General features: G+C 50.8%; 2 protein-coding genes across 5 annotated transcripts; both read right to left on the reverse strand.

Moving 5' to 3' along the window:
• Positions 1-32: 32 nt before the first annotated feature.
• Positions 33-1,984, reverse strand: Sapcd1 (suppressor APC domain containing 1). 4 transcript variants are annotated; one of them, XM_057752082.1, is made up of 4 exons: positions 1,220-1,978; positions 850-990; positions 347-436; positions 33-169 (listed from the first exon to the last, which is right to left on the reverse strand). In XM_057752082.1, the coding sequence occupies exons 1-4, from the start codon at positions 1,331-1,333 to the stop codon at positions 86-88; spliced, it is 429 nt and encodes a 142-aa protein (XP_057608065.1). In that variant the 5' UTR covers positions 1,334-1,978; the 3' UTR covers positions 33-85. The 4 variants fall into 4 exon arrangements, with proteins under 4 accessions (XP_057608065.1, XP_057608067.1, XP_057608066.1 ...); XM_057752084.1 differs by having other exon boundaries at positions 347-394; positions 1,220-1,977; XM_057752083.1 differs by having other exon boundaries at positions 80-394; positions 1,220-1,984.
• A 1-nt stretch (position 1,985) lies between these two features.
• On the reverse strand, positions 1,986-24,804 carry Msh5 (mutS homolog 5). The gene is made up of 24 exons (XM_057752086.1): positions 24,610-24,804; positions 24,405-24,528; positions 23,764-23,844; positions 23,566-23,628; positions 22,649-22,770; positions 22,355-22,464; positions 21,558-21,593; positions 20,241-20,323; positions 19,632-19,677; positions 9,767-9,905; positions 8,598-8,660; positions 6,716-6,844; positions 6,462-6,534; positions 6,017-6,126; positions 5,712-5,792; positions 5,323-5,410; positions 4,655-4,844; positions 4,419-4,545; positions 3,939-4,088; positions 3,559-3,633; positions 3,241-3,384; positions 3,024-3,161; positions 2,400-2,473; positions 1,986-2,135 (listed from the first exon to the last, which is right to left on the reverse strand). Exons 1-24 carry the CDS (start codon positions 24,748-24,750, stop codon positions 2,024-2,026), a joined length of 2,499 nt encoding a protein of 832 aa, XP_057608069.1. The 5' UTR covers positions 24,751-24,804; the 3' UTR covers positions 1,986-2,023.
• Between the last annotated feature and the right edge of the window lie 1,760 nt (positions 24,805-26,564).

Consider the following 26,564-nt stretch of genomic DNA (forward strand, 5'->3'; position numbering starts at 1 on the left):
GGCCCAGTAGGCCGTTTCTTAGTTTAGGTTAAGGCTGAAGGAGGGCTCCTGTGCCTTCTCCCCAGAGATGCTGGGAGGGGAGGATTCACACACGGGTCAGGCGTCTCTGCCCCCGCCGAGCCACCTCTCCCTTGGACTGGGTCGGCTCTTTTTGCTGCTGTGACAACTCCTACAGGAGAGAGAACCAGACTGGCCCCTGCTTCCCCGTGGGCCAGGGTCTGTCACACCTTTAGTCTCTCTATTGCTACCACAAGTTCTCTGGCTCTGGGCCAGGCAGGAACCAGCCTTGTGACTCCAAAAGCCCCCCACCTCCCCAAAGTCTGTACATTAAAAACAAGAGGCTCACCTGAATCAGACGGCGCAAACAAGCGTTCACCTCTTGAATCTGGGTGAGCTGTGGGGAGTCAGTCGCTGAGTCTAAGTTCATTAGAAAATCCTGGATGGGTTGGAGGGTGACTGTGCTGGAAAGGGACCCGCCTGCCACTTCCTCCCACAGGCTGCTCTTCTGGTCTGCGTTCCCTCGTCCCAGAACCCTCCCCGTCTCTTTTAACACTGCAGCTCCCTTCCGACTGCACAGTGTCACTCTCCCCACCCCCATTCTTGTTCCTTCTGGCTCCTCCCTGTCCATCCTGCCCTGTGACAAGCAAGCAGGCCACTCCCCACTCTGTGGTCAAATGGAGCCCCTCTGAATGGAATGCAGACAACAATGTCACTGGCTGAATACGGGTGCCATCCTGCCATCCCAGGGCTGTTCCACCTCATGATCCCTGCCCATTAACCCTCTCCTTCCCAGAGCAGACTCCGCTAGGTCTCCCTCCCCTAGCCCATGCCCAGGAGGCTGCTCCCTACCTCACCGAGGGCCCCCAGATGCAGCTGCCTCTGCTGTGCCTCCCTTAGGTGGTCTGCGAACCAGGCCTGGCCCTGCTCCAGCAGCTGCAGACCCTGCCACAGAGCGTCTTGTTCCCTCTCCAGAGCCTGCATCATCTGCAGCTGCCTTAGACAAACAGAAACCAAACTCTCAGTCCCAGCAGGACCCTAGCTATGGCCCACACTCCCAAATGGCTATCCGGTCACTAAGTGTGAGCTCAGACTGGCCACTGAGGACCTGGATGGCAAGGGGACACAGAGGGAAAGTTTGTGGGTCTTCAGTTGAGTGGAACTAGATCGAGGGCCGATCAGGGGAGAGGATGTCTCAAGACCCCGCTGGTTTAATACTCACCCAGAGGAAGAAGCTCGGGGCCCCTGGGTCTTGGCGGCTTGTCCCCAGTGGAAGCAGCAGAACAGTGTAGGGTGCTTGCACCTGGGATGGCCCACCAGGACCTAGGCTCCCCATGGCTCTGACGTGGGAAGGGTGGAGTCAGTGCTGGTTCCTCTCCAAGCCCTGCCTTCTACCCATCCTGCCTTGTTTTTCAGTCTCTGAGGCCAGGATTAAGGCAGGAGACGCCTGCCCTGAACTATGTGCCATCCTTCAGTCTGTTTTCATGGAGCCTCTTTGGAGTAGTTGGCCTCATTGAGTCCCAAGAGCAGGATTTGAATTTATTTAAATTTGTATTTATTTATTTACTTTTTATAAGAGAAGCACTCACTATATAGACTAGGCTGGCCTCAGACTCAGAGATCTGCCTGTTTCTGCCTTCCTGGTACTGGGATTAAAAGCCTGCACCTCCATCCCTGACTTGATTTATGTGCATATATCTGTCTGGGTTTCTGTGCATCACGTTTCCCGGAGACCAGAAGGATGTTGGAAACCTTGGAACTGGAGTTACAGATGGATGAGAACTGACTTGTGGTGCAGGAACCAACCCATTTCTGCAAGAGCAGCCAGTGCTCCTAACCACTGCATCCCCCAGCTCTCCTGTTGTCCCATTGGGTGGCCTCTGGAAGGATTTTGATCCAAAATAAACTTTATTCCTAATACGAAACAAAAAATGTTGTGCAGACAGAGAAGTCAGCATCTAGAGAAGAAAAGGAAGCGGTGTGGCGGGTCTCGGCTGTCAGGTAGCTGAGAGGATGGGGAAGGAGCTCAAAGGATGGTGGTGGCCGCTGGCAACACTTCCTGATTCATGAAGATGCCCAGGTCCAGGGTGGGATCTTCCAGATCCAGCTTCAGAAACTTAGTCACCAGTGCCTGGCAACTGCAGGGAGAAAGAACCATGTGATTTCCAGGTCTGTGCACAGGAAACCGCAGCTTTGAAGAGAAACGGTTTCAGAGAGCAGCGTGGATCCTGTCAGTTTTGTCATTGGCTGACAAGGTCTTGCTATGTAGCCCAGGCTGGCCTTGAACACTGGGACTACAGGCATGTCCATCACACCCGGCTTGGTGAGGGAAGGGCACAGGGCTGCAGGAAGGCTGGCTGAGGCCCTGTGAGGGGGAGACGTTGGGGAAGAGACACACTCACTTTTCCATCTGGTTCCTCCTCAAAAGCTCATTTACAGGTTTGATAGGTTTCCCACTGCGGATCAGGTCTGAGACCTAGCACAAGAAGGAAAGCAGGAGAGCTGCTGGGTGCACGCGAGGGAAGAGGGCCTAGAACTACACGTCTTCAGGAGGAGTAGGTATAAGGTGCAGAGATGCCCAGTGGTTAAGAACACTGGCTGCTCTCACAGAAGACCTGGGTTCAATCCCTATCACCCACAAGGCAGCTCACAACCATCTGTGACTCCAGTTTCCTGGGATCTGCTGCCCTCTCCTGACGCCCACAGGCACCAGGCACACGTGGTGCAGACATAAATATTGCAGGGAAAAAACTCATGCACAAAAGACTTTTTTTTTTTTTTTTTTTTGAGGCAGGGTTTCTCTGTGTAGAGCAGGCTGTCCTGGAACTTGCTTTGTAAACCAGGCTGACTTTGAACTCACAGAGATCCACCTGCCCCTGCCCCTGCCCCTGGAGTGCTGGGATTAAAGGTGTGTGCCCCACCACATGGCAAAATACATAAATCTTAAAAACCACTTGAAAAGGAGCAGGTGTGCTGGAGGGAGCCCCGAGGTGGCAGTGGCAGCACAGCACACAGGCTCTCGTCACCTCTTTGCCACGAGCAATGAGCTGGTCAGGAAGCCCCGCCTGGGCAGCTGTGTAGGAGGCATGGCTGGCACTGGCAACACCTTGGCAAAGCTGGTAGAAGAAGACAAGGTCGTCCCCGTCCTCACAGGTCTCCATGGTCTAGGAGAGCAAACAGTGACAGTGTGGGACTCCCGGGACCGAGAAGAGGGAAGGCCACGGGCTGGAGTGACCTCCTCACCAAGTACTGCACTAGGGGTCCTTGTGGCAGCAGCCGCAGCTGAACCAGGCTCAGAAAGTTGGTGGCCACAAAGATGTGGGGGCAGCTGGGTCCCAGGGCCAGCCAGTGCCGGAGCACAGCAGCCAGAAGCGCCAGCCCGTCCACCTGCCAGAGGGCAGAGGTGAGGGGACAGAGCCAGGGAATCCGTGCCCTTCTGTACCTGCCCCGCCCTGCACCTACCCCCCACCCCCGTCTCTGCCCATCCATCCCCCTCCCTTCCCTGAGCTCCTCTCCTGCCCCTGTCCCTTCATCCTCCATCCCCATCCTCATTCTCCTCACCGTATTGGTTCCCTTCCCAAATTCATCAATGAGGACCAGGGACTGCTGGGTGGCATTGTTCACGGCTTTCGCCACCTGCTGGGCACGGGGTGAGCAGGGTTTCCTTAGCCTCAGCACTGGCTTCTGACATGTCGCCACGAATAAACTTTGCACCTGTCTTACAGCGACACACCTGTCTGCTCGGCCCTCCCTTGTCAGCAGTGAGGAAGGCTCACAAAGGAGTCTCAGAAGTGCTTATGGTGTTGCTTACTCCAGACTCTGATCCTGGTGCCCCCTGGCCCCAAGTACAGAGGGCATGCAGCTGAGGGAATGTGTCCCCAAGGGCGGGGCCCAGGTCCTGCTTGAATCTCCCTTCCCCACCTCCTTTTGCTCCGTTTAACCTGGTTGAGGTCAATCATGAAGGTGGAGAGACCGAGGGAGATGGATTCACAGCTATGAATTCGGGTGAAGATGGCATCGATTATTCCAATTTCAGCCTCCTCTGCTGGCACAAAGCTGCCCACCAGGGCCATGAACGTGATCAAGCCTACCTGGGCGTGGGAGGACACAGGACATGGGCCTGGTGCTATGGCAAAGTACAAATGGGTCAACTAAAGACATGAGTGACAGATTAAAGAGAGGACACACTGTCCCCCTGTCCTGACTTCAGAGTTACTCTAAAGTCAGGGCTGTGGGTAAAGGCATGCCAGGAATGACACGGGATCTCTTCAGAGCTCGGTCAAGGGACCTGTGGCCGTAAAAAGGCCTATCCTAAAGAGCTGGCTCTCAGTTCTCAGACATGTGTTTTAGGGAGCAGAGGATTTGGCCTGGCTGGCAGATGAGACGGAGATGCCAAAGACCAAGGTTGTATGGCTCCTCACCTGTTTGAGGTATATGCTTTTCCCTGAGGAGTTGGGTCCAGTGATGATTTTGACCCTCCCTTGGTCCCCACCACAGTCTGTGGAGTTGGGCACAAAGGTTCGTGCACACAATTCCATCAGAGGATGCCTGGGGGTGGGGGAAGACACTGTTGGCCCAGGATCCAGGTGGATGAACCCCACACCAGAAGACGGAGCCTGTGGGCCCTGTCTGTGTCTCCGCCCCATTCTGTCCTCACCTGCCATTCTTGATTCGTACCCCGTGGATTCGGGGAGAGTAGTGGGGTCTTGAGTAGCCATAGTCCCGGGCAGCACTGGCAAGAGCCAGTAGGACATCAAGGCGAGAGGCAAGGTCCAGTACCCGCGTCAAGACAGACGCCCGCGCCAGCACCTGGCACTGCAACTGGTACATCAGCAGGGTCTCCTGGTCTGGGGACAACTGGGGTACATCAGCAGGGTCTCCTGGTCTGGGGACAACTGGTACACCAGCAAGGTCTCCTGGTCTGGGGACAACTGGGGTACATCAGCAGGGTCTCCTGGTCTGGGGACAACTGGGGTACATCAGCAGGGTCTCCTGGTCTGGGGACAACTGGGGTACATCAGCAGGGTCTCCTGGTCTGGGGACAACTGGTACACCAGCAGGGTCTCCTGGTCTGGGGACAACTGGTACATCAGCAGGGTCTCCTGGTCTGGGGGCAACTGGGGTACATCAGCAGGGTCTCCTGGTCTGGGGACAACTGGTACACCAGCAGGGTCTCCTGGTCTGGGAGAGAACTGGTACATCAGCAGGGTCTCCTGGTCTGGGAGAGAACTAGGGTCAGTTCTGGGTCAAGAGAGGTCCCTGGAAAGACCTGGAAACAGGCATACAGATGATACAGCCTGAGGCTCCCCCTGCCATGACCCTCACCCCGGATCTCGCAGTGCAGGTCCCCCAGCAGTGCGTCCAGCTCCTTGGTTCGCGTGCTGCGGTAGTGCAGCTTGTCCTCTGAGAGAAACTGGGGGCAAGGGTTCCAAGCTCTGGGCGTTTGTGACATGATTTCACTATGTAGCCCTGACTGACCTGGAACTCAAAGCAATCCCTCTGCCTCTGTCTCCCAAGTGCTGGGATTACAGTCGTGCACCACCATGCCCAGAGACTCCATCTCCTCCCCCAGTGCGCCCCCTAACTTCTCTGTCTCAGCTAAAGTTCTGATTAAGTTAGACATGACCCCACAATTTGGTCAGTGCTGATGGTGAGATCTTCCAGCTTCTTTATCACGCTCCCCCATCCCCAGCAGCGGGAGTCCAGAGATTTACCATGAAGTCTAGTCCCTCAATCTCAAAGTCACTGGTCTCCACCATAAAAGGTAAGCGGGGAATGGAAAGAAGGAAGCCAATCTGGGGAGAGAAGAGAGACAGAGTGGGGGGTAACCTGCTCCACACCCTCTCTTCCTAGAGGAAGCCCCGACACCACTAGAATCAGCAAAGGTAAGCATGCCCTGGACGGCTGATCTGGCTGGGTATCAGTCCCTGCTCACCACTCCACAGGAGACATGAGCAGCTGTCCTCCCCTCCAACCCTCACCACAGTCCCCCGGAAGCTCCGCCCTCTGCCCTGCTCACCAGAGGGATGTAGATGACACTACAGGAAGGAATGCGGGTGTCCAGATTCTCCAGCTCCTTCTGAGCAACCTCGGTGAGGAAACTCGGAAGGCCTATCAGCCTTCGTTTTTCTAGGTGTGTATAGAATTACATGCATATAAAAGAGAAGGTCCAGGAAGATTAGGGGTTCTAGGACAACCCTGGCCACAAGAAACTATTTTTTAAAAATTCCTGATTAGCCGCTGGGCATGGTGCATGTTAGCCCAGCACTCAGAGATGGAAGCAGAAGGACCAGAAGCCATCCTTAGCTATGAATTAAATTTGGGGCTAGTCTATGCCTTAGGAGACTCTGTCTTAAAAACAACAACAAGAAAGATCTTTGCTCTGATTGGAAAGCTGATTCCCAGTTGTGGTGTTTGGTGCTGGCTGACAGCCCCCATCCCGCCCACCCACGCCCAGCGCTCACTCGAGTCTATCTCAGGATCGATGTTCGGGAGGACCGTGAAGCGGTTTTCAGCAAGACTCTCCTCAAAGTTTACCTGAGGAGACAGATGGGAAGTTTCTTAGGACTCAGCAGCATGGTTCCTCAGCTCTCGGGGCCCAGACCCCCCCCCCCACGCACACGTCCTCTCCCCACCCTGCGCAGTCGCCAGTTGACCCCAGGACCTCCCACAGCACATCCTCCAGACCCTCCCGTTCCCCCGTCCTGCTCCCGCTCACCACTTTCCCAATGAGGCTGGCGACGTGGTGCAGGTCATCAGAGAACTCCTGGGCAATGTCCCGAAAAAGCTGGATGGACTGGGGCAGGGAGCGGCAGGCATCCCTCAGGCCCAGGGCACTGTACACAGTCTGCAGGACAGACAGCCAAGGAAGGTGACCCCAACTCAGGGGAGCTGAGGGGGCCTGGGAATGAAGACCAATAGGGAACATGGGGAACACTGAGAGCTATTAAGGCAGAAAGACACACAGCGAGACACACATGACGATATACGGAGAGAAGAGGATTAACTTCTGTGAGAGGGGACAGAACTAGGAATAAAAGTCAAGAAGAAAGGGCAGGGAGGTGGCTCAGCAAGAAAAGCCAAGAGCTAAGCCTGCCAGCCTGAGGTCAGCTTCCAGAACCATGTGGTGGGAGGAGAGAGCCTCACAGGCTGTACTCTGGTTCACACATGAAAGTCACGGTACAGGCTAGCACAGACATATACCAAATAAAAACATTTTTTTTTGTAAATTTTTGAGACAATGTTTCTCTGTGTATCCCTGACTTCCCTAGAACTCCCTCTGTAGACCAGGCTAGGCTCGAGCTCAGAGATCCATGTGCCTCTGCCTCCCGAGTGCTGGGATTAAAGGTGTGCCCCATCACTCAGCTAAATAAATGTTTTTTGAAGCCAAAATAGAATTAAATGAGAAGAGGCAGCGCCAGCATAGGGCCCAGCAGAGAGCAAGGGCTCAGAGTCCTTGAGAACCGACTTCCCAGGGCAGGACCAGTGACCAAGCCGTTGGTGCAACCACTGATTAAACTTCTGGACAGTCATAAACACCCGAGTGGTCTCGCTCTGTGCAGAGCTGTAGAAACTGCATGCGGCAGAAACAGTGGTAAAGCCAACAGTGAGCTGGACAGCTGACAGAGTCATCAGGAACGTCAGAAAACAAGCTGCCACGCCTGAAACAGTTGGGAAGCCCTTTCAGAGGAAAGGAAAGGAGATGCTCGCGGATAAAGACTCAAAAGTGGTATGAGAGCAGGAGCAGAGCAGGTGATCTGAGGAGGAGGACGCAGTGGCCCACGCGGACCGGCCAGGCAGTTCTAGTTTTCCATGTGTGTTCACTTCACTGCTTCGTCAGAGTGCTCCTGTGCGGTGGGCCCAGTTCACAGATGAGAACCCTGAAGCACCAGAGGCAAAGACAGCCTCAACCCTCAATAAACAAACTCAGCAAATTAATGGACTGGGCTTGAACCAGGTGTGTAGCCCCGCCCCCTCATTGTCTATCTGAAATTAAACCCAGGACCCAAGGGCCTCCCAGGACTCCAGTGCTGAGCTGTGATCCCTACCCTTGTTTATTCTGAGACAAGAGCCCACTACGTTACCCACACAGCTCTCTAGTGCACTCTGTAGCCCAGGCTAGCCTTAAACTTGCTTTGGGGGAAGAGGACAAAGTCTCAGTTGGGGGTGGTGGCACAAGTCTGTAATTCCAGCTCTCTCCCACACATTGAATAAATCTTAAAACATTAAAAAGAACAGGCAGGCAAGAAAGAAAGAAAGACGGGGACAATAATAAAGGAGGAGGCCTGTGGTTCTGATATTAGCAGTCACATCAGTGCTAGCTCTGTAGTCACCCAAGGGCAGTGGTCACGGAAGGTGATGGGATGGTTGGAGTCCGCGTACTGGCCCTGAACTTGGGCACAAGGGCAGAAATTACACTGCATATATTTTTGATATTGTCTGCAGCACAGAGTTTAGGAGACACATCAGTGGGTGTAGCATGGCAGGTATCCAGAGCAGAGAAGGTCTGTGTACAGGATTCAAAGCTTAACTGGGGTTTCTGGATCTAAGAAGGGGCGCCTGCAATCCCGGAACTCAGGGGAAGGGTCAGGAGGCCTTACCTTGTAGAGGACTTGCCAGTCACTGACCTTGGTGTGGGACAGCTTCATGCGCTTCAGAATCAGCTACAAGCAGACAAAAGAACAGCCATCATTGGCCATCTTGCCATCTGACACCCCACAAGAGGCCCACAGTCCAGGTGGGAGAGACCCAGGTTTGGTCCCCAGTACCCACATCAGGAGGTTGACAAACACCCATAACTCTAGCTTCAGGGGATCCACCATCCTTTCCTGGACTCTGCAGTCACCCACACTCATGTGCATGCACCCCACAGAGACACGCCTAATTTCACTTGTTTGTTTAAGATAAGGTCTCATTACGTAGCTCTGACTGAACTGGAGCTCACTATGTAGATCAGGCTAGCCTCAAACTCACAGGCCTGGCTATAAATGCATATAATTAAAAACAATATCTTAGGCTGGGCAGTGGTGGTACACGCCTTTAATCACACACAGCACTTAGAAGGCAGGCAGATCTCTGAGTTAAAGGCTAGCCTGTGTACAGAGTGAGTTCCCGGTCAGTCAGGAGCACAGAGAGATCTGGTCTACAGAGCGAGTTCCCGGTCAGTCAGGGGCACAGAGAGATCTGGTCTACAGAGCGAGTTCCCAGTCAGTCAGGAGCACAGAGAGATCTGTCTACAGAGCGAGTTCCCGGTCAATCAGGGGCACAGAGAGATCTGTCTACAGAGCGAGTTCCCAGTCAATCAGGGGCACACAGAGATCTGTCTACAGAGTGAGTTCCCAGTCAGGCAGGGGCACAGAGAGATCTGGTCTACAGAGCGAGTTCCCAGTCAGTCAGGGGCACAGAGAGATCTGGTCTACAGAGAGACTGAGTTCCCGGTCAGTCAGAGGCACAGAGAGATCTGGTCTACAGAGCGAGTGAGTTCCCAGTCAGTCAGGAGCACAGAGAGACCCTGTGTGAAAGACAGTCAGGGGTGATGGTGCATAACTTTAATCCCATCACTTGGGAGATAAAGGCAGGTGGATCCCTTTGAGTTCCAGGCCATTCAGGTTGCATGGTGAGACCCTATCTCAAAACAAAAAACAAACAAATACTAAATTTTAATAAAATAAAAATAAGAAGCCCAAGGCTTTCTATAAGCATCAGCCTCTTTCCCTCGCCCTGACCGCCACCATGGGCTCTCTGCTTTATCCCCTGACCCTGGGCTCACAGGCACGTTCTTGATGTGGCTCAGAAGACGATGCATCATCTGAGCCCTGTCCAGATTCTGAGGCATCAGGAAAAACTGAATGACATCCAGACGGGAATTGAGTTCTCTTAGCTCCTGAGTTGGACGGGTAAACCATAGCCTGCGGGAAGATTAGAAGTCACATCTCATCATCTTGATTTTGCTTGGAAGTCTTTGGGGAGTGTGGAAGCATGTGCCTGCAGCAAGCACACCACAGGAATGAACTGGCAAGTGCGGGCCCCGTCTCTGTGGGCACGTTTGCATCACGATGGCTGTCTGCATGTCGTGGATTTAATGGAGGAGACCATGTGTCACTCCATGTGGATATGTGATAGACAGTGTCAATATTTTAGAACGAGAGCAGCGTGTTGTGGTATTCGTGTGCCAACACTATAGATTTCTGCAGCTGAGTGGGAGCGGCTGAGTCACTCTGAGTTTGCTGTCTGTGAGTAGCTGTGACAGTATCTTAGGGAACAGCACAGACGAAACCCCATCATTTCATGTGCTTTCTGTGCAAATGCCTGAAACGAATTCTCATTCTCTCTCCTACTCTCTTCCACTCTTTCTTCTGGCAATGTTTAAAGTTGAGTCAATGCTTACTCACTATCCAAGCAACAAACTACTGAGCCACACCCCAGCTTGCATTTTTTTTTTTTTTTTTGAGACAGGTTTCACATAGCTCAGACTGGTCTCAAACTTGCTATATGGCCAAGACTGACCTGGAACTCCTGGTCCTCTAGCTTATACTTCCTAAGTGCTGGAATTACACTTGTGTGCCACCAGACCACTGCCCAGTCTGCTATTCTTTGTGTGTGCACGTATTATGAGTGTGAGTGTGTGTATATGGACAGGAATGTCATGACACCCGGGAGATCAGAGGATAGCTCTGGAACTGGTTCTGTCCCACCTCTATGTAGGTTCAGGTTGCTAGACTTCTGCAGAAAACACCTTTACCTGTCAAGCTGTCTGACCAGTCCCTAGCCTGCAATTCCTTTTTTTTTTTTTTGTTTTTTTTCTTCCTTCTTTTTGTAAAGGTGTGTGTGTGTGTGTGTGTGTGAGCTTAAGGAGTCCCAAAAGGCAGGCGGTGGTGGCTCACACCTTTAATCCTAGCACTCGGGAGGCAGAGACAGGTGGATCTCTATTAGTTCGAGGCCAGCCTGGTCTACAAAAACTAGTTTCAGGACAGGCTCTAAAGCTACAGAGAAACCCTATCTCGAAAAACAAAAGGGAAGACTGATCCCCTGGAACTGGAGTTCATGTGTCTGTGAGCTTATCAATGTGAATGCTAGTCCTTGAATTTTCTTTGAAAAAATTACATTTAAAATTGTGTGTTTGTGTGTGTAAGAGAGAGAGAGATGAAGGGAGGGAGGGAGGGAGGGAGGGAGGGAGGGAGGGAGGGAGGGAGGGAGTAGGGAGCATGTATGTGCCATGGTGCACATGTAGAGGACAGAGGAGAACTTGTGTGAATTGGTTTTCTTCTTCTATCATGTGATATTTGCACACTGTGTGAAGGTGTATTGCTGTGATTGGTGTAATAAAATACTGAACAGCCAATAGCTAGGCAGGAGGTATAGGGAGGATTTCCGAGGAAAGAAAGGAAAAGGAGGATAACTGAGGTGCAAAGGAGTCGCCAGGAGATATGGGAGAGAAGCAGGATGAGTGGTACGTGACAGAATGTGGATTAATAGAAATGAGTTATGAGTTAGTTAAAAACAAGTCTAAGTTAAGGCTAAGCTTACTGGGGTTTTTTTTGTTTGTTTGTTTGTTTTGAGACAGAGTTTCTTTGTGTAACAGCCCTAGCTGTCCTAGAACTAGCTCTTGTAGATGAGGCTGACTGCAAACTCACAGGGATCTGCCTGCCTCTGCCTCCTGAGTATTGGCATTAAAGGCTATGCCACCACTGCCCAGCTTGGCCCAAGCTTTCATAATTAATGAAGCTTCTCTGTGCCATTATTTGGAATCTGGCTGGCAGGACAGAAAAAGACTTGCTACGATATGAGTTCTGGGAATTGAACTCAGATCACCAGGCGTAGTGACAAGTGTCTCTGTCCACTGAGCTAGCACCTCAGTCTACTTAGTTTACAATTCCTTCTTCTTCTTGTTTAGAGACAAGGTCACTATGTAGCCTTGGCTGGCCTAGAGCTCATAGTCTGCCTGCCTCTGCCAAGACTCAACCTAGTCACCATGTCCAGCTCTTCTGAAATGTTTAATAATGGTCATCTCTTAGAAGAGGAAGGACTTGTAGAGATGGTGACGGTGTTTCAACAGGTGGGTCTGATTCCTACACGACTAGTGTGTACAGACATCATCGCACCTTTTGCTGCCAGAAGTGTTACCTGTTAAGTTAAAATAAATTACTCTTCAGCAGTAATGTCTCATCTGAATTTGTTTAATTCTGGGTGTGGGATTTAATTCTGTAAGAACTTTAGCCTGGGGTTCTTTTCTACATAATAGCAAGCCATTACTCACGCTATCTGAGAGCCAGCAAGTGGAGACCTGGGCCTGAGGGTGCTCACCTCCCACTTAGCCCATAGCCAGTTATGTTCAATCAGAACACCCCAAATTAGAAGAAATCTAAAGATGCATTTCAGTTCAAGGGTGGGTTTTGGCCACCCTCGTTCTTCTCCAAGGAAAAGAGTGCTTGGGCCACGGCAGTGTAGGCCGGACCAGGGAGCTCTGTCCCAACTCTGTAGAACACGAGACCCACCTAGCGACTTCCTTCTAGAACACTGGGTTTACCAGACTCATGTTCTGTTAGTGACCCGAGGAAGTGAGGACTGAGTCAGTAACTTGTCCAACACCGCACTACTAATGAGAAGTGCATGTGGGTGTCAGACTGCGGCACCCTGTCAGCTGGGAGTTGCTGCAGCCTGCACTTCAGCACTCAGTGTTGCCTTGCAGGTTCCATGTGGAAATCTGCGTTTGCAGCTCTCATCTGCTCCATGTTCTCTCATGAGCAGAGGATAATCTTGAACCTCTGATCCTCTTCCTTCTACCTTCTGCTCTATGTGATGCTGGGGAAGGAACCCAGGGAAACACACTACCAACTGAGCTACATCCCTGTTGTGGAATATTATTTTAGCTAGGCAAAGAAGTGTTACTTTTGTTTATCCTACGGAATATTACTTTAACTGTGTAAAGGTGTGTTACTTTTGTTTATCCTACGGAATATTTAACTGTGTAACGAAGTGTTACTTTTGTTTATCCTGCAGAATATTACTTTAACTGTGTAAAGGTGTATTACTTTTGTTTATGCTTGCATTTATTTAATGATGTAAGGATGTGTGCTTAATTATGTAAAGATGTATTGCATCTGTTTCACCTTGACTGCCTAAGGCACCTGATTGGTCCAATAAAAAACTGAACAGCCAGCGGGGCGGTGGTGGCGCACGCCTTTAATCCCAGCACTCGGGAGGCAGAGGCAGGCGGATCTCTGGGAGTTCGAGGCCAGCCTGGTCTACAAGAGCTAGTTCTGGGACGGGCACCAAAGCTACAGAGAAACCCTGTCTCGAAAAACCAAAAAAAAAAAAAAAAAAACCAAAAAAAAAAAACTGAACAGGCAGTAGCTAGGCAGGAGGGGGACAGGTAGTGCTGCCAGGCAGAGAAAATAAATAGGAGGAGAAATCTAGGCTCAGAAAGAAAGAGGAGGAAAAAGGAGAGAATAAGGAACATGCCTGGGGCAAGAAGCCAGGCAGATGCCAGACAGACAGACATAGAGAAGCAGTGAGAGTAATATATACAGAAACAGAAAGGTAACAAGCCCCAAGGTAAAAGGTGAAGAGAAACAGGTTAATTTAAAAGAGCTAGCCAGAAATGTGCCTAAGATAGGTCGAGCATTCAAAACTAATAATAAGTCTCAGATTTGGGAGGTGGTTGGTGGCCCAAAAGAAAAAGCCTGGTACACATTCCTAGTCCTTACTCTATCCCTCCCCTTTAAAAAATTTACATGTATTAGCTGGGCGATGATGGCATATTTCTTTAAACCCAAAAGAGACAGAGACAGGCAGATCTCTAAGTTTGAGGTCAGCTTGATCTACAGAGTGAGTTCCAGGACAGCCAGGGCTACATAGAGAAACCTTGTCTTGAAAAAAATAGAACAAAACAAATTTTTGTGTATGTTTAAGTCTGTGTGAGTATGTGCAAGTACGTGTCTTAGAGGCCAGAGGGTCTCGTATCCTGGAACTGGAGTTCCATGCGGTTCCACACAACTGTGAGCAGCCTGGCATGGGTGCTGGAACCTGAACAAGGATTCTTTAGAAGAGCAGCAAGTGATGAGCCACACACACAACCTTCTTAAAAAACAAAGTCACACCTCCCAAGCAAGTGTTACAGGTGTGTGCTACTATGCCTTGAGATACACACACACACACACACACACACACACACACACACGATGATCTTGCCATGTAGCCAAGGCCTCAAACTTGTATTACCTCCAGCCCCGCCCTTTCTGAGTGCTGAAATTACAGGTATTTGCCCCATGCCTGGCTCTCTCCTTCTTTAGCATAATTCTCTTCTCCATGGGAAAGTCTCTTCCTCCATGCTAGGCATGCTCATCTATTCCTGTAATCCCAGCATCCAGGAGGCAGACAGGAGGATCATCAAAAGAAGAAGGCCGGCTGGGCGGTGGTGGCACACGCCTTTAATCCCAGCACTTAGGAGGCAGAGGCAGGCGGATCTCTGTGAGTTCGAGACCAGCCTGGTCTACAAGAGCTAGTTCCAGGACAGGCTCCAAAACCACAGAGAAACCCTGTCTCGAAAAACCAAAAAAAAAAAAAAAAAGAAGACCACCTGGGCCTTTCTAGCAAGTTTCAAACTGGTCTGGGGTGCATAGTGAGACCACCACGTTTCCAGCAAATCCTCTAAGACCCCCACTTTTCACTCCCTGCTTGGAATTCAGGATTTACATCTGAAGCATTAAAGAATGTGTGGGTACTTCTGTTACTCAGAGATCATCCTCAGTCCCCAGAAGGAACGTGTTGCAGTGGGGCAGGCGGGGAAAGGAGGAGCCCTAGGCCTGTCTGCTAGCAAAAGTTTGTATGTGTTCGGAGGTTCTGGAGACGATGCAGCTAGTATGCTTGAGTTCCCGTACTGTGCACACTCACTGAGTATTCTACCTACAAAGTCATGTGCCAGACACGGGCAACAGGAACTCACAAGTATAAGGCAACTGGTTCACCACGAATTCTAACCTGATGTGAAAGAACACTGGACCACGCGGGCACAAGGAGGTGCACACCCACCTCTCATGTGCACCTGTGAGAGCGTCTGAGTGTAAATGTTGATGGGGTGACTAGAATACAGGGTAGAGCTAGCAGAAAAGGATTTACGAGGAATCTGGAGATGTGAACCTGAAAATTAAAACCAAGGTGAACAGGGGTGTGACGATTGGTTTAAATCGTCAATGTGAGTTGTGCTGGTGAAAGGTTGTTAGATGTCCGAGTTATTGTGGGCATTGTTCCTTGGACAGCAGAGGAGAGGGTGCCTGAACTGTCCTTGCCCCACTATCACGCTGATGATTATCTCGAATATCACCATAGAATCTTCGTCCGGCGATGGATGGAGATAGAGACAGAGACCCTCATCAGAGCAACAGACTGAGCTCCCACGGTCCAGTTGAAAGGCAGAAGGAGGGAGAAGACAAGCAAGGAAGTCAGGACTGTGAGGGGTTGGTCCACCAACTGAGGCAATGTGCCTGTTCTAATGGGAGCTCACTAAATCCAGCTGGACCGGATCTGAATGAGCATGTGATCAAACCAAACTCTGATTGTGGCTGACAATGGGGGCTGACTGAGGAATCATTGATAAAGGCACTGGGACTTCTTTTTACGGCATGTTTTGGCTTTTTGGGACCCTAGTCTATATGGATGCACAGCTCCCTAGGCCTGGATGTAGGGGGGAGGGTCTTGGACTTCCCACAGGGCAGGGTTCCCTGCCCTCTCTCAAGCAGGGTGGGAGAGGGAGGAGGGGGTGTGGGGGAAGCAGGAGGGGATTGGGAGGAGGAAAGGAAGTGTAAATAATTGAATGGAAAAATAAAAATAAAAAAAGAATACCAGAAAAAAAACTGTCAATTTGATACAGTCTAGAACTACTTCTGAGAATGTCTGAGGGATTATCTTAATTATATCCATTATATACAGTGCTATATAATATATATTACATACATAGATATATTATTTGTGTTTTTTTTTTTTTTTTTCCAAGACAGGGTTTCTCTGTGGCTTTGGAGCCTGTCCTGGAACTAGCTCTGTAGACCAGGCTGGTCTCGAACTCACAGAGATCCACCTGCCTCTGCCTCCCGAGTGCTGGGATTAAAGGTGTGCGCCACCATCACCCGGCTTGTGCTTTAATAAATAAAGCGTGCCTGAAGATCAGAGGGCAAAGCAGTCGCACTAGGCAGCCATACAGGCCAGGCAATGGTGGTGCACACCTTAATCCCAGGACTCAGGCCAACCTGGGCTATACAAGCTAGATTCAGAAACAGATCCAGGTGGTAGTGGCTCACACCTTTAATCCCAGCACTAGGGAGGTGAAGACAAAAGTGACATGGCTGGGAGGAGAGAGGAATATAAAAGGGAAGAGTGGCATGTGGAGTCTGAGGATTCGTGGAGACAGGATCTCGCCCTTTTGGGCTGAAGATTTGGTAGAGGTAAAAGGTCTCTCTAGTGGTTGGCTGCTTTGCTTTTCTGGTCTTCAGCTTGAACCCCAATATCTGTCTCTAGGTCTTTATTATTCGTGCTACACACTGACGTGGAGAACTGTGAGCAGCACTGTTCCCTGGGCTTAGGATCTTAGACTGAATGAGAAACCTAGTAAACACTGGCACGCACACAAGAATCCTCGCTCTTATTCACTGCTCTCTGCTTTAACTGCAGATACAATGTGACTTCCCACGATGATGGGACCTGGAACTGTGAGCCAATAAACCCTTTTACCCTTAAGTTACTTCTGATCAAATATGCTGCCACAGCAACAGAAAAGAAACTCAGGAAGGGACCCTACACGCCACACTACAGATCACACCACTACATATGCTAAGCTTTCCCGTGACAGGGAAGCATCCTTGTTTCTACTTAAGACTTTTTAAGAAGTGGACATGCCCAGATCTCTGGGTCAGGCCAGCCTGTGGTTTAGAATGAACGGCTCATTTAGAGAAAGAGACCAGAGGCAGGGATCATTTTGGAGGTAAATGCAATGCTTCTGATTAACATGCTGATAGCCAGAATTAGATTGTAAAGAGGGAGGAAGGATGGCTAAGAGATTCCAGGATAGAGACAAGAGACCAGTGAATAACTGAATATGGAGGATGAGGAAAGCATCAGTCCAAGGTGCCTATCTTGAGATGTTACACTGCCAGCAATGCCATCAACTGGAAAATGGCAGGAAGACATCCCGATATTCTGAGCTGCAGTGTCTATGGAAACCACAGGTGGCAACAATATGCAGCAGTCAGACCACGTACGTAATTCTACACATAAATGTGGGCGTTATGTGAATAATTCCTGTTTTGTTTTTTGAGACAAGGTCTCAGCATGTGGCTCCAGCTGTCAGGGAACTCACTGTGTAGACCAGGTTGGTTTCAAACTCACAGAGATCCTCTGTCTCTGCTTCCTGGGCTACGATTAAAGGTGTGCACCCCTGCACTTGGCTAATTTGTTTCGTTTGCTATCGAAAAGGGTCTCAGGCAGCACAGCTGCCTCCATCTGATTTTTTAAAGACCATTTTATTTACCATTTTTTAATGTGTATGGGTGCTCTGCCTGCATGTAGGTCTGTGCACTACTTGTGTGCCTGGTCCCCTGAGGTCAAAAAGGGGCTTCAGATCCCCTAGAACTGGAGTTACAAGAAATTGTGAACCTCTGAACCTCCATTTGGGGGCTGGGAATCAAAGGTCTTCTGCAAGAGCAGCCACTGTTGCCGGTCGGTGGTGGCACAAAATTTTAATCACAGCCAACCAGGGCCACACAGAGAAACCCTGTCTCAAAAAACAAACAAGAGCAGCTAGTACTCGTAACTGCTGACTCACCTCTATCCCTGGCCTCCAATTCTTTTTTTTCCCTTGGGGTTGGAGGGGTGTATCGAGACAGGGTTTCTCTGTAGCTTTGGTTCCTGTCCTGGAACTCACTCTGTAGATCAGGCTGGCCTTGAACTGACAGAGATCTGCCTGCCTCTGCCTCCCAAGTACTGGGATTAAAGGTGTGCGCCACCACTGCCTGGCTAGCCTCCAGTTCTTGATTGATTTTACTACCTCAACCCCACAAAAGCTGGATTACGGGGAGAATGTGCCACCATGGTCTGTTTGAATAGCTCAATGTGTGTGTTTGTGAGTATGTTTCTGTGTGTGCACATGTGTATCTGCATATGAAAGAAGCTGATTGGCGTTGGGGATCTTCTTTGATTGGTCGTCACCTTATTTTTCAGGAAAGCATTTATTACAGGTATTTGTTTTCTATGTTACATGTGTGGTCCCATGCCGACCAGAGCAAGTAAGTGAAGGTGAGAGAATGTCTATCGTGTGGGTCTGGAAGTCCTGCCTCGGGTCTGTAGGGTCTATGTCGAATACCTTTACCTGCTGAGCCGTTTTGCTAGCTTGCCACTTATTGTTTGAGACAGTTTTTCTCACTGAACCTGTGCTCACTGGTTTGGCTAGACTGACTGCCTCCCGGCTCTGGGGCTGTAGTCTGGGAATCCAGACGCAGACCTCACGTTCGTACAAGCACTCTACTCTCAAGAGCTAAGTTTAGGGAAGGCATTTGGAGAGGAGGCATGCCTAGTTTTGTTTAACTTTTTTTTTCTAGACTGGGGATGGGGCATCATACTTTGAGTATCCTACCACTGAGCCATGCTCTTAGCTTTTGATATGGTGTTAAATTATCTTGTAATCCATCCGTAGTTTGTGGTTAAGTTTCTACTGCAGGTATGTGTGTGTTTGTATATTATTCATGACCATGTGTGTATCTGTGCTGACATAAAATGAGGACAATACAAGCCACTATGCTGGGCAGTTCTTATTTCTAGTCCTACTAAACCACGGTGTTTGCATGGCCTGTGGGTGCTGTTAGCAGGCCTCGGTATCCCGTGTGTGTTTGTTTATAGACACGTCTGAAGGCCTCGGTATCCCGTGTGTGTTTGTTTATAGACACGTCTGAAGGCCTCGGTATCCCGTGTGTGTTTGTTTATAGACACGTCTGAAGGCCTCGGTATCCCGTGTGTATTTGTTTATAGACACGTCTGAAGGCCTCAGTATCCTGTGTGTTTGTTTATAGACACGTCTGAAGGCCTCGGTATCCCGTGTGTGTTTGTTTATAGACACGTCTGAAGGCCTCGGTATCCCGTGTGTGTTTGTTTTTTGTTTTTTTTGTTTTTTTTTTTTTAAATATTTATTTATTTATTATGTATACAATATTCTGTCTGTGTTTATGTCTTCAGGCCAGAAGAGGGCACCAAACCCCATTACAGATGGTTGTGAGCCACCATGTGGTTGCTGGGAATTGAACTCAGGACCTTTGGAAGAGCAGGCAATGCTCTTAACCTCTGAGCCATCTCTCCAGCCCATGTGTGTTTGTTTATAGACACGTCTGAAGGCCTCGGTATCCCGTGTGTGTTTGTTTATAGACACGTCTGAAGGCCTCGGTATCCCGTGTGTGTTTGTTTATAGACACGTCTGAAGGCCTCGGTATCCCGTGTGTGTTTGTTTATAGACACGTCTGAAGGCCTCGGTATCCTGTGTGTTTGTTTATAGACACGTCTAAGGCCTCGGTATCCCGTGTGTATTTGTTTATAGACACGTCTGAAGGCCTCGGTATCCCGTGTGTGTTTGTTTATAGACACGTCTGAGACCCACTCACCTGAGCAGCTTCTGTCCCCACTTAGAGCGGCATCTGTTGAGGATTCCTGCGGGGTATGCATGGGGTGAACTTGTTACAAGGAGGCATAGATACAGGACACAAAGGCAGCCAAGTTAGGGCCTGGCCACAAATTGCGGCCTGGATTATCACGGGAGGTTAGGAAAAGGGATGGATACTCAGCTAGGAAACATAAATGGACAAAGCCACAGGTCACAAAATCCAACACCATACGTAAAATTTAAACATAACGCAGTGAGAAACTGGACACTTGGAGCCGTGTCCTTAACTTACCCTAAAGCTTGAGGGACCAGATAAAAACTACACAAATCAGTTATATAACGCTCCTCTGTGAACAGAGCGGTACTAGGTGCCCCATGAGTGGCATGCAGACAGAACCAGAGATGAACATAGTATTGGATAGGGCACAGCCGACATGCAGATTACACTACATGGCTAGGTATAAAGAAGCTCAGGCTGAGAGTGGGCACAGCGACCGAGAGACCTGGGCTGGTTGGCCGTAAAGCAGGGAGAAGAGACAGTACACACCTCCAGTCAACTGCTTCTCTAGCAGGCTTTCCCAGCGTGGGGTGAACTATAGGGCACACCTACCAAAGAGGCTGAGCCCTTCCTTCAGCCCGCTGGCTACTTTGTACACGGAGGGGTGAGACTCGCTCTTGAAGATCTGTAGAACGCTGTCACAGAGAAATGAGGACGTCTGCGCATGTGTGTACATATTTATTTGTGTTTTTAAGACAGGGTCTCTCTATGTAGCCCCGGCTATCCTAGAACTCACTATGTAGACTAGGCTGGCCTTGAACTAGTGGAAATCCCCCTGCCTCTGCCTTCCAGTGCTGGGATTAAGGGTGGGCCACTACAGCTGCCTGTGTACACATATTTGTATGCAAGTGCGCATGCTCTCACACATATGTGCAGAAGCCAGAGGACACGGGAGTGGCTGTCCTCTTTCTCTCTGTCTTGTTCTCTTTTGAGGCAGGGCCTCTCATTGAACCTGGCTAAGACGGCAGCCAGAGATGCCGAGTGCTTACATAAAACTCAGACCTTCAAACCTGAGTAGCCAGAGCTTTCGCTTACTGAGCCAGGTTCCCACTGGCATGGTAACGATTTTTTTTTTTTAAATAACAAAAGGAGCTGGGAATTGAGAAACTGTAATTTAAGTTCTTAATAATTTTTTTTTTTTGAGACAGGGTTTCTCTGTGTACTCTGTAGCCCTGGTTGTTCTAGAATTCACTATGTAGACCAGGCTGGCCTTGAACTTCCAGAAATCCTCCTGCCTCTGCCTGTCTCCTGAGTTCTGTGATTAAAGGCTCAAACCACCACCCCTGGCAATAGTAATCTTTTTTTTTAAATACGTGTAGCCCAGGTTGGCCTCGAACTCATGATCCTGTTGCCTCTGTCTCCTCCAGCAAATCGTATGGGCATGAGGCACACACCACAGCGGCAGCAATAATAACCTTGATGTGAGGTTTATTACTCACTTTTGTGTTTGCCTCAGCCTCTCCCCTTAGGAAGAGAAAATGAAAGCCAGGCTTGGCAGCTCACACCTTTAATCCAGCACTTGGGAGGCAGAGGCAGGTAACTCTGTGAGTTCGAGGCCAGCTTGGTCTACAGAGTGAGTTCCCGACAGCCAGGCTGTGTCGAGACCCTGTCTGGAAGGAAAGAGAGGAAAGGACAGCCTGAGTCATCACTTCAGGGAGCAGAAGGCTAGCCTGGCAGGCAGCACCCTCAGGTCCACCCCCAGCACTGAGGCCTTGAGCTTTAGTTCCTCCCTTCCCCCCTCCACCCCATCACCCTGTCCTTCTAGGAGAGAGATGTAACCACCCCAGGATGAGAGAAACTAGAGCCTCCTTAGGATTATTAGAATGTTAAGCTCAATCCTTTTGTTTCTGGAGGCAGTTTCCACCTCACCTGTAAGTGTCTTGATCTATGCTCACCAGATGGGTCCTGAGAACAGAAAAGAAGCATTCATTACACGCTCTGCTCCCTTGGCTCCTCTGTCAGTACTGTCCAGTCTTCTCCCTGGTTCTCCCATGTGTCCTAGTGTGTCTCCACTGTCCCCATCCCTCTCCCATGTCTCCACTGTCCCAATCCCTCTCCCGTGTCTCCACTGTCCCCATCCCTCTCCTGTGTCTCCCGTGTCTCCACTGTCCCCATCCCTCTCCTGTGTCTCCACTGTCCCCATCCCTCTCCTGTGTCTCCACTGTCCCCATCCCTCTCCCATGTCTCCACTGTCCCAATCCCTCTCCTGTGTCTCCCGTGTCTCCACTGTCCCCATCCCTCTCCTGTGTCTCCACTGTCCCCATCCCTCTCCTGTGTCTCCACTGTCCCCATCCCTCTCCCGTGTCTCCACTGTCCCCATCCCTCTCCTGTGTCTCCACTGTCCCCATCCCTCTCCTGTGTCTCCACTGTCCCCATCCCTCTCCCATGTCTCCACTGTCCCAATCCCTCTCCCGTGTCTCCACTGTCCCCATCCCTCTCCTGTGTCTCCCGTGTCTCCACTGTCCCCATCCCTCTCCCGTGTCTCCACTGTCCCCATCCCTCTCCCGTGTCTCCACTGTCCCCATCCCTCTCCCGTGTCTCCACTGTCCCCATCCCTCTCCTGTGTCCCAGCACACGCCTCCCACTCTTCCCCATCCCTGGCACCTGGCTTACTTCTTAGACCCCCAGTCCCTCTACTTTGGTTGAGGTTAGGGTGAATCACCTACAATACAAATTTCTTAAATCCCAGGATAGGGACGCTGACATTATAATCTTCCAGTTCGACCCCAACTCTTCTTCGACTCAGGAACTTGAGCAGTCCTCCAAGTGCCCGGACCTGGGAAGGGATTGGCAGCAGAGCTGGAATAAAGCCTAACCTTCCAGAAGCTGGACGACACCACTACCAAGAGAACCTGTCATTTTCCAGGGCTGGGGCGGTCCAGTCCAGAATGTGGCCTGGGACTGGGAGCCCATGCCTTCCCCAGCTGCTTCCCAGCCCTCACCCCAGTGACCCAGCTCACCGTGAGAACACAGTCAAAGGGAATAATGGAGGAGAGGAAAAGAATTTTCTCAGTAGCAGTCATGGACTCTGGGATGAAGGAGTAGTTTCCAGAAAGGAGACGCTGTTTGCTTATCTCTGGACCTATGTGGGGGTAAGGGGCAAAAGGTCTGATAACTCATTTGCCCACCCCAGTTTAACAAGAACAGAAGCAACCTCCAGCTTGCCCAAGTCCACAGACGTGGTTAAAGAAAGCTTGAGCAAGAAACAGACATGCAGACTTAGTCTGACTTTTCATCTTTGTTTTTTTTGTTGTTGTTGTTGTTTTTTGTTTTGTCGAGACAGGGTTTCTCTGTGGCTTTGGAGCCTGTCCTGGAACTAGCTCTGTAGACCAGGCTGGCCTCGAACTCACAGAGATCCGCCTGCCTCTGCCTCCCGAGTGCCACCATCGCCCGGCTCATCTTTGTGTAATATAGATGTCTGGCTATACGCACAACCTGAGAGAGACAAGTGATATCTGGGGCTGTACATTTTCTAGGTCAGAAAGATCTTATGATAAAGAAAAGAACAGTAAGTCCCGATATCTGGTAGGACAGAACATTCCCGTCCTGTTTGTAAGCCCTGGAGTTTGCAGCATCTTATGGGTCAGGATCCCAGAAACATTGGCTTTCCTTTCTATGCGATAATGACTTTGGCTTACAGTGGGGAACTCCAAGCTGCTGAAAGTGTGGTCACTCCATCCTAAGGCACCTAAGCCAGCAGCTTCTCAGTAAGTTGGGTTATTAATGACAAGGTGCAGGAGAGATCCTGGGGACACGGTGACAGGCATGGGAAGTTGTTTGCAGGTAAGAACAGTCAGGGGAGGTCTCTGATACTGGGGTGAGATTAAGGGAAAGGACAGGGCCCCCGGGATGGGTCTGACAAGATAAAAGGACCTACCAAAATCCACGCTTGGCAAAAGTACGATTTTGGGTCTCTTTGGCTCCCTCTGTTCCTGGGAGGCTGTGGGGGCAAAGGGCCACGGTTCTGCACATGACAGTCCTGTTGATGTCCCACGCTCCCTCTCAGCCAATTTGGCCTCCCGATACTCCACATTCCAGTAGTCCTTTCCACTTCCCATCTTTATGCGGCCCTTACCAAGCTTCCCCAGAAACCGAGCCATAGTCTCATCTTGTTTGGCACTTGTAACGACAGACTGGGGGTTGATTTCATCCAGAACTTGAAAAGAGAAGGGATCAACTGAGTCAAAGGACCTCACCAACAAGAGGAAAATGGAAGCTCTCTTCTTGACACTGTTTCCCTCAGGAATTTATTTTCTCGACCAGGCATGGTGGCGCATGCCTTTGATCCTAGCACTGGGCAGGCAAGCCAGTCTCTGAGTTCGAGATCAGCCTGGTCTACATAGTGGGTTCCAAGAATACAAAATAAGACCCTGTCTCAAAAAAAACAAAACCAAAATAAAATAATTTATTTTCTGTCTGTTAGGGAGTGCTCTGCACACTGGGAGCATAGTCTGGAATGAGATTTAGTGCAGTAGTAATAATCCACGGGTGGAGGGAGGGACGTGGGAGTGTCCTGGAAACAGCCACTAGACTAGTCACGAGTTTGCCAGGGACTGAGTCTACAGCATTTAACACACAGCAAGAACCTAATAAAGTTGCATTGAATAATTAATTCCCCCAAACAGGTGACTATAAAGTAGATTAAGGTCACATAAGGACGTATGAGTGAACACGCTCCCAACCCCAGAGCAGAGGAATGAAGGGTTCTGTCCCCACCTCTCTGGAGAAGCGTCAGGCTCTCGTGGTCTGGGGCATCTGGCATGAAGTGGACAGTGGAGTCACTGGTGTCGTAGTAAGCAATGCCCAGATAGCCCGAACTCCACAGCACGCACAGGTGGACCTGCCCCGCGAGGAGAGGAGATCAGTGTCTGAACCCCGGGGAGGGCAGGCTTCCCGTCCTCCCGGCCCGCTCCTCCGACACCTCGGCCGGCTCCTCGTCCTCCTCCTCTTCCTCGAGACCTCGAGGCCCCGGCATTGGGGCCTGCGGGCTGGGGAAACTGGCCGAGGGCATCCCGGGTGCGGGGCCCGGCGGCGTCCGGCCAGGGGTGGCTCTGAAAGCCATGGGCTCGGCGACTCTGAGGACCTGGGATGAGGGGAGCTTCAGAGGCGACGTCTCCCCGGGTGGCCACCCTTTGGAAGGTCTGCAGGCGCGAGCTGTCACTGTCAAATCCCCGCTTCCGCCCCCCACAGCGCCGCCCACTCGCGGCGTTTTCCCGCCTTTTTCGCCGCCTCAGTCGCGACAATCTACCTCACTGACCAACGGCCGCCGGCCCGGGGGAAGAGGCGGAGCCGCGCTCGCCCCGCCCCCTCTTCGTCGCTACTGGCTGGAGGCGCCTGCCTAGGAAGAGTCTAAGCGCTGATTGGTCTGTTTACAGCGGGGGCGGTGCCTGCGTGTTCAAAATTCCCGCCTCTGCCGTTGCTAAGCAGCCGGGCTTTGATTGATGCCGGGCGGAGCCCGCCAGAAGGTCGCTGGGCCAGCCCGGAAAAAGGGTCTGGGCGGTGGGGAGGGCTGGGGCGGGAAGGCCGACCTTAAAGGGCCAGAATCGGGATTCCTCCTCCCTGGAGAGGGGGGGAGGCGGCGTTGACTCCGGCCAAGCCAGCAGCCACAACTCTGTTAATATTTGTACCCACTAAGTTAATCTTTATAAAGAACTCAGAACGCTGTCTAGCCAACAAAGGAAGCGCTACATGAGTGTTTTAAATAAATAAGCGGAAGTAAGAACCAGCTCTCACTTCAACCAGACTTCGCCTGTTTGCTGAATGCACCCTGAATGCAGGGGATGACCACCCCCGCGAGAGCACCACAGGGCCTGGTTATTTCTGGACCTCCGAAAAGGAAGTGCAAGTGTCTGAATGCACTTCACCCTGAAAGCAGACCTAATTACATCACACACACCCCTATCGGTTGGTGCCCTTACCACAGCCCACTCACCCCTAAGGATACTAGGCATCATGATTCCTCCATGATAGGGCTGCATGGGAAGGAAGGAGGAAAAGGAAAGAAGCCTTCAAGGATGGCCAGCCCATGGGGAAGATCGCCCTAAGTTCCAGCCCCAGGAGAAAACGGATTCCCAAATTGTCCTCTGACCTCCACACCTGCGGCTTGTGCCCTTGCACACACACACATTATAAGTACATAATTTAAAAACTGTCCCAGCTATCCTGAACTAAGAAAATCCTGCCTGACGTCCAGAGAGATGGTGTGAGGTGACCTGGCTCTGCCGGTCAGTGACTGGAAAATCCTCTCCACGGGGAAGGTGGGAGCAGAGTTAAGGCTGGGTTAATGGTTACCCGTGGCAAACTGTTGTGCTGTGGAGCTATAGAAACCTGGAGGAGGTTGGTGACAGCTCTGAGGAGTGGCAGCGAGGGACACGCCTTCCAATCTGGGGTGTGAAGAGATTAGGGACTGAACTGGCTACCAAGACAAGGAAGGCATTGGACACAGGAAGAGAAGCTGGTGAAAGAGAAAAGGGGCACAGAGATGACATGGGAGCAAAAATATTTCTGCTGCAGTCCTAGCTTCGGATCCAGGAAGCACCCCTGGGTGGTCCTAGGAGAGGGCAGCCTGAAAATTAAGGCAAGCGAACTTGAGGGTAGCAATCCAGGCAGCCACAGTCAATACTGGTGATCAGGGCAGCTGTGGCTATAAAGGCAGGGGCAGGGGCGAGGCTGTCAAACCTGTTTGAGACTAACTATAGCTTCGCCCGCCTGTGGAGAGCTCCGCTGGACCGATGCCTGGTGGTCACTGATCAAGTGGGGAGAAGGGAAGAGTCTGGGACAGAAGGCTTCTCTGAAACCACCTTTCCCAGGCCCTGTGCAGATTCTGAGGGTCAACATGATGGAAATGCTGGTCTATATCTTATCTAAGGCTCAAAT

Source organism: Chionomys nivalis, chromosome 19 (genome assembly GCF_950005125.1).
Source record: "Chionomys nivalis chromosome 19, mChiNiv1.1, whole genome shotgun sequence".
NCBI lineage: Eukaryota > Metazoa > Chordata > Mammalia > Rodentia > Cricetidae > Chionomys > Chionomys nivalis.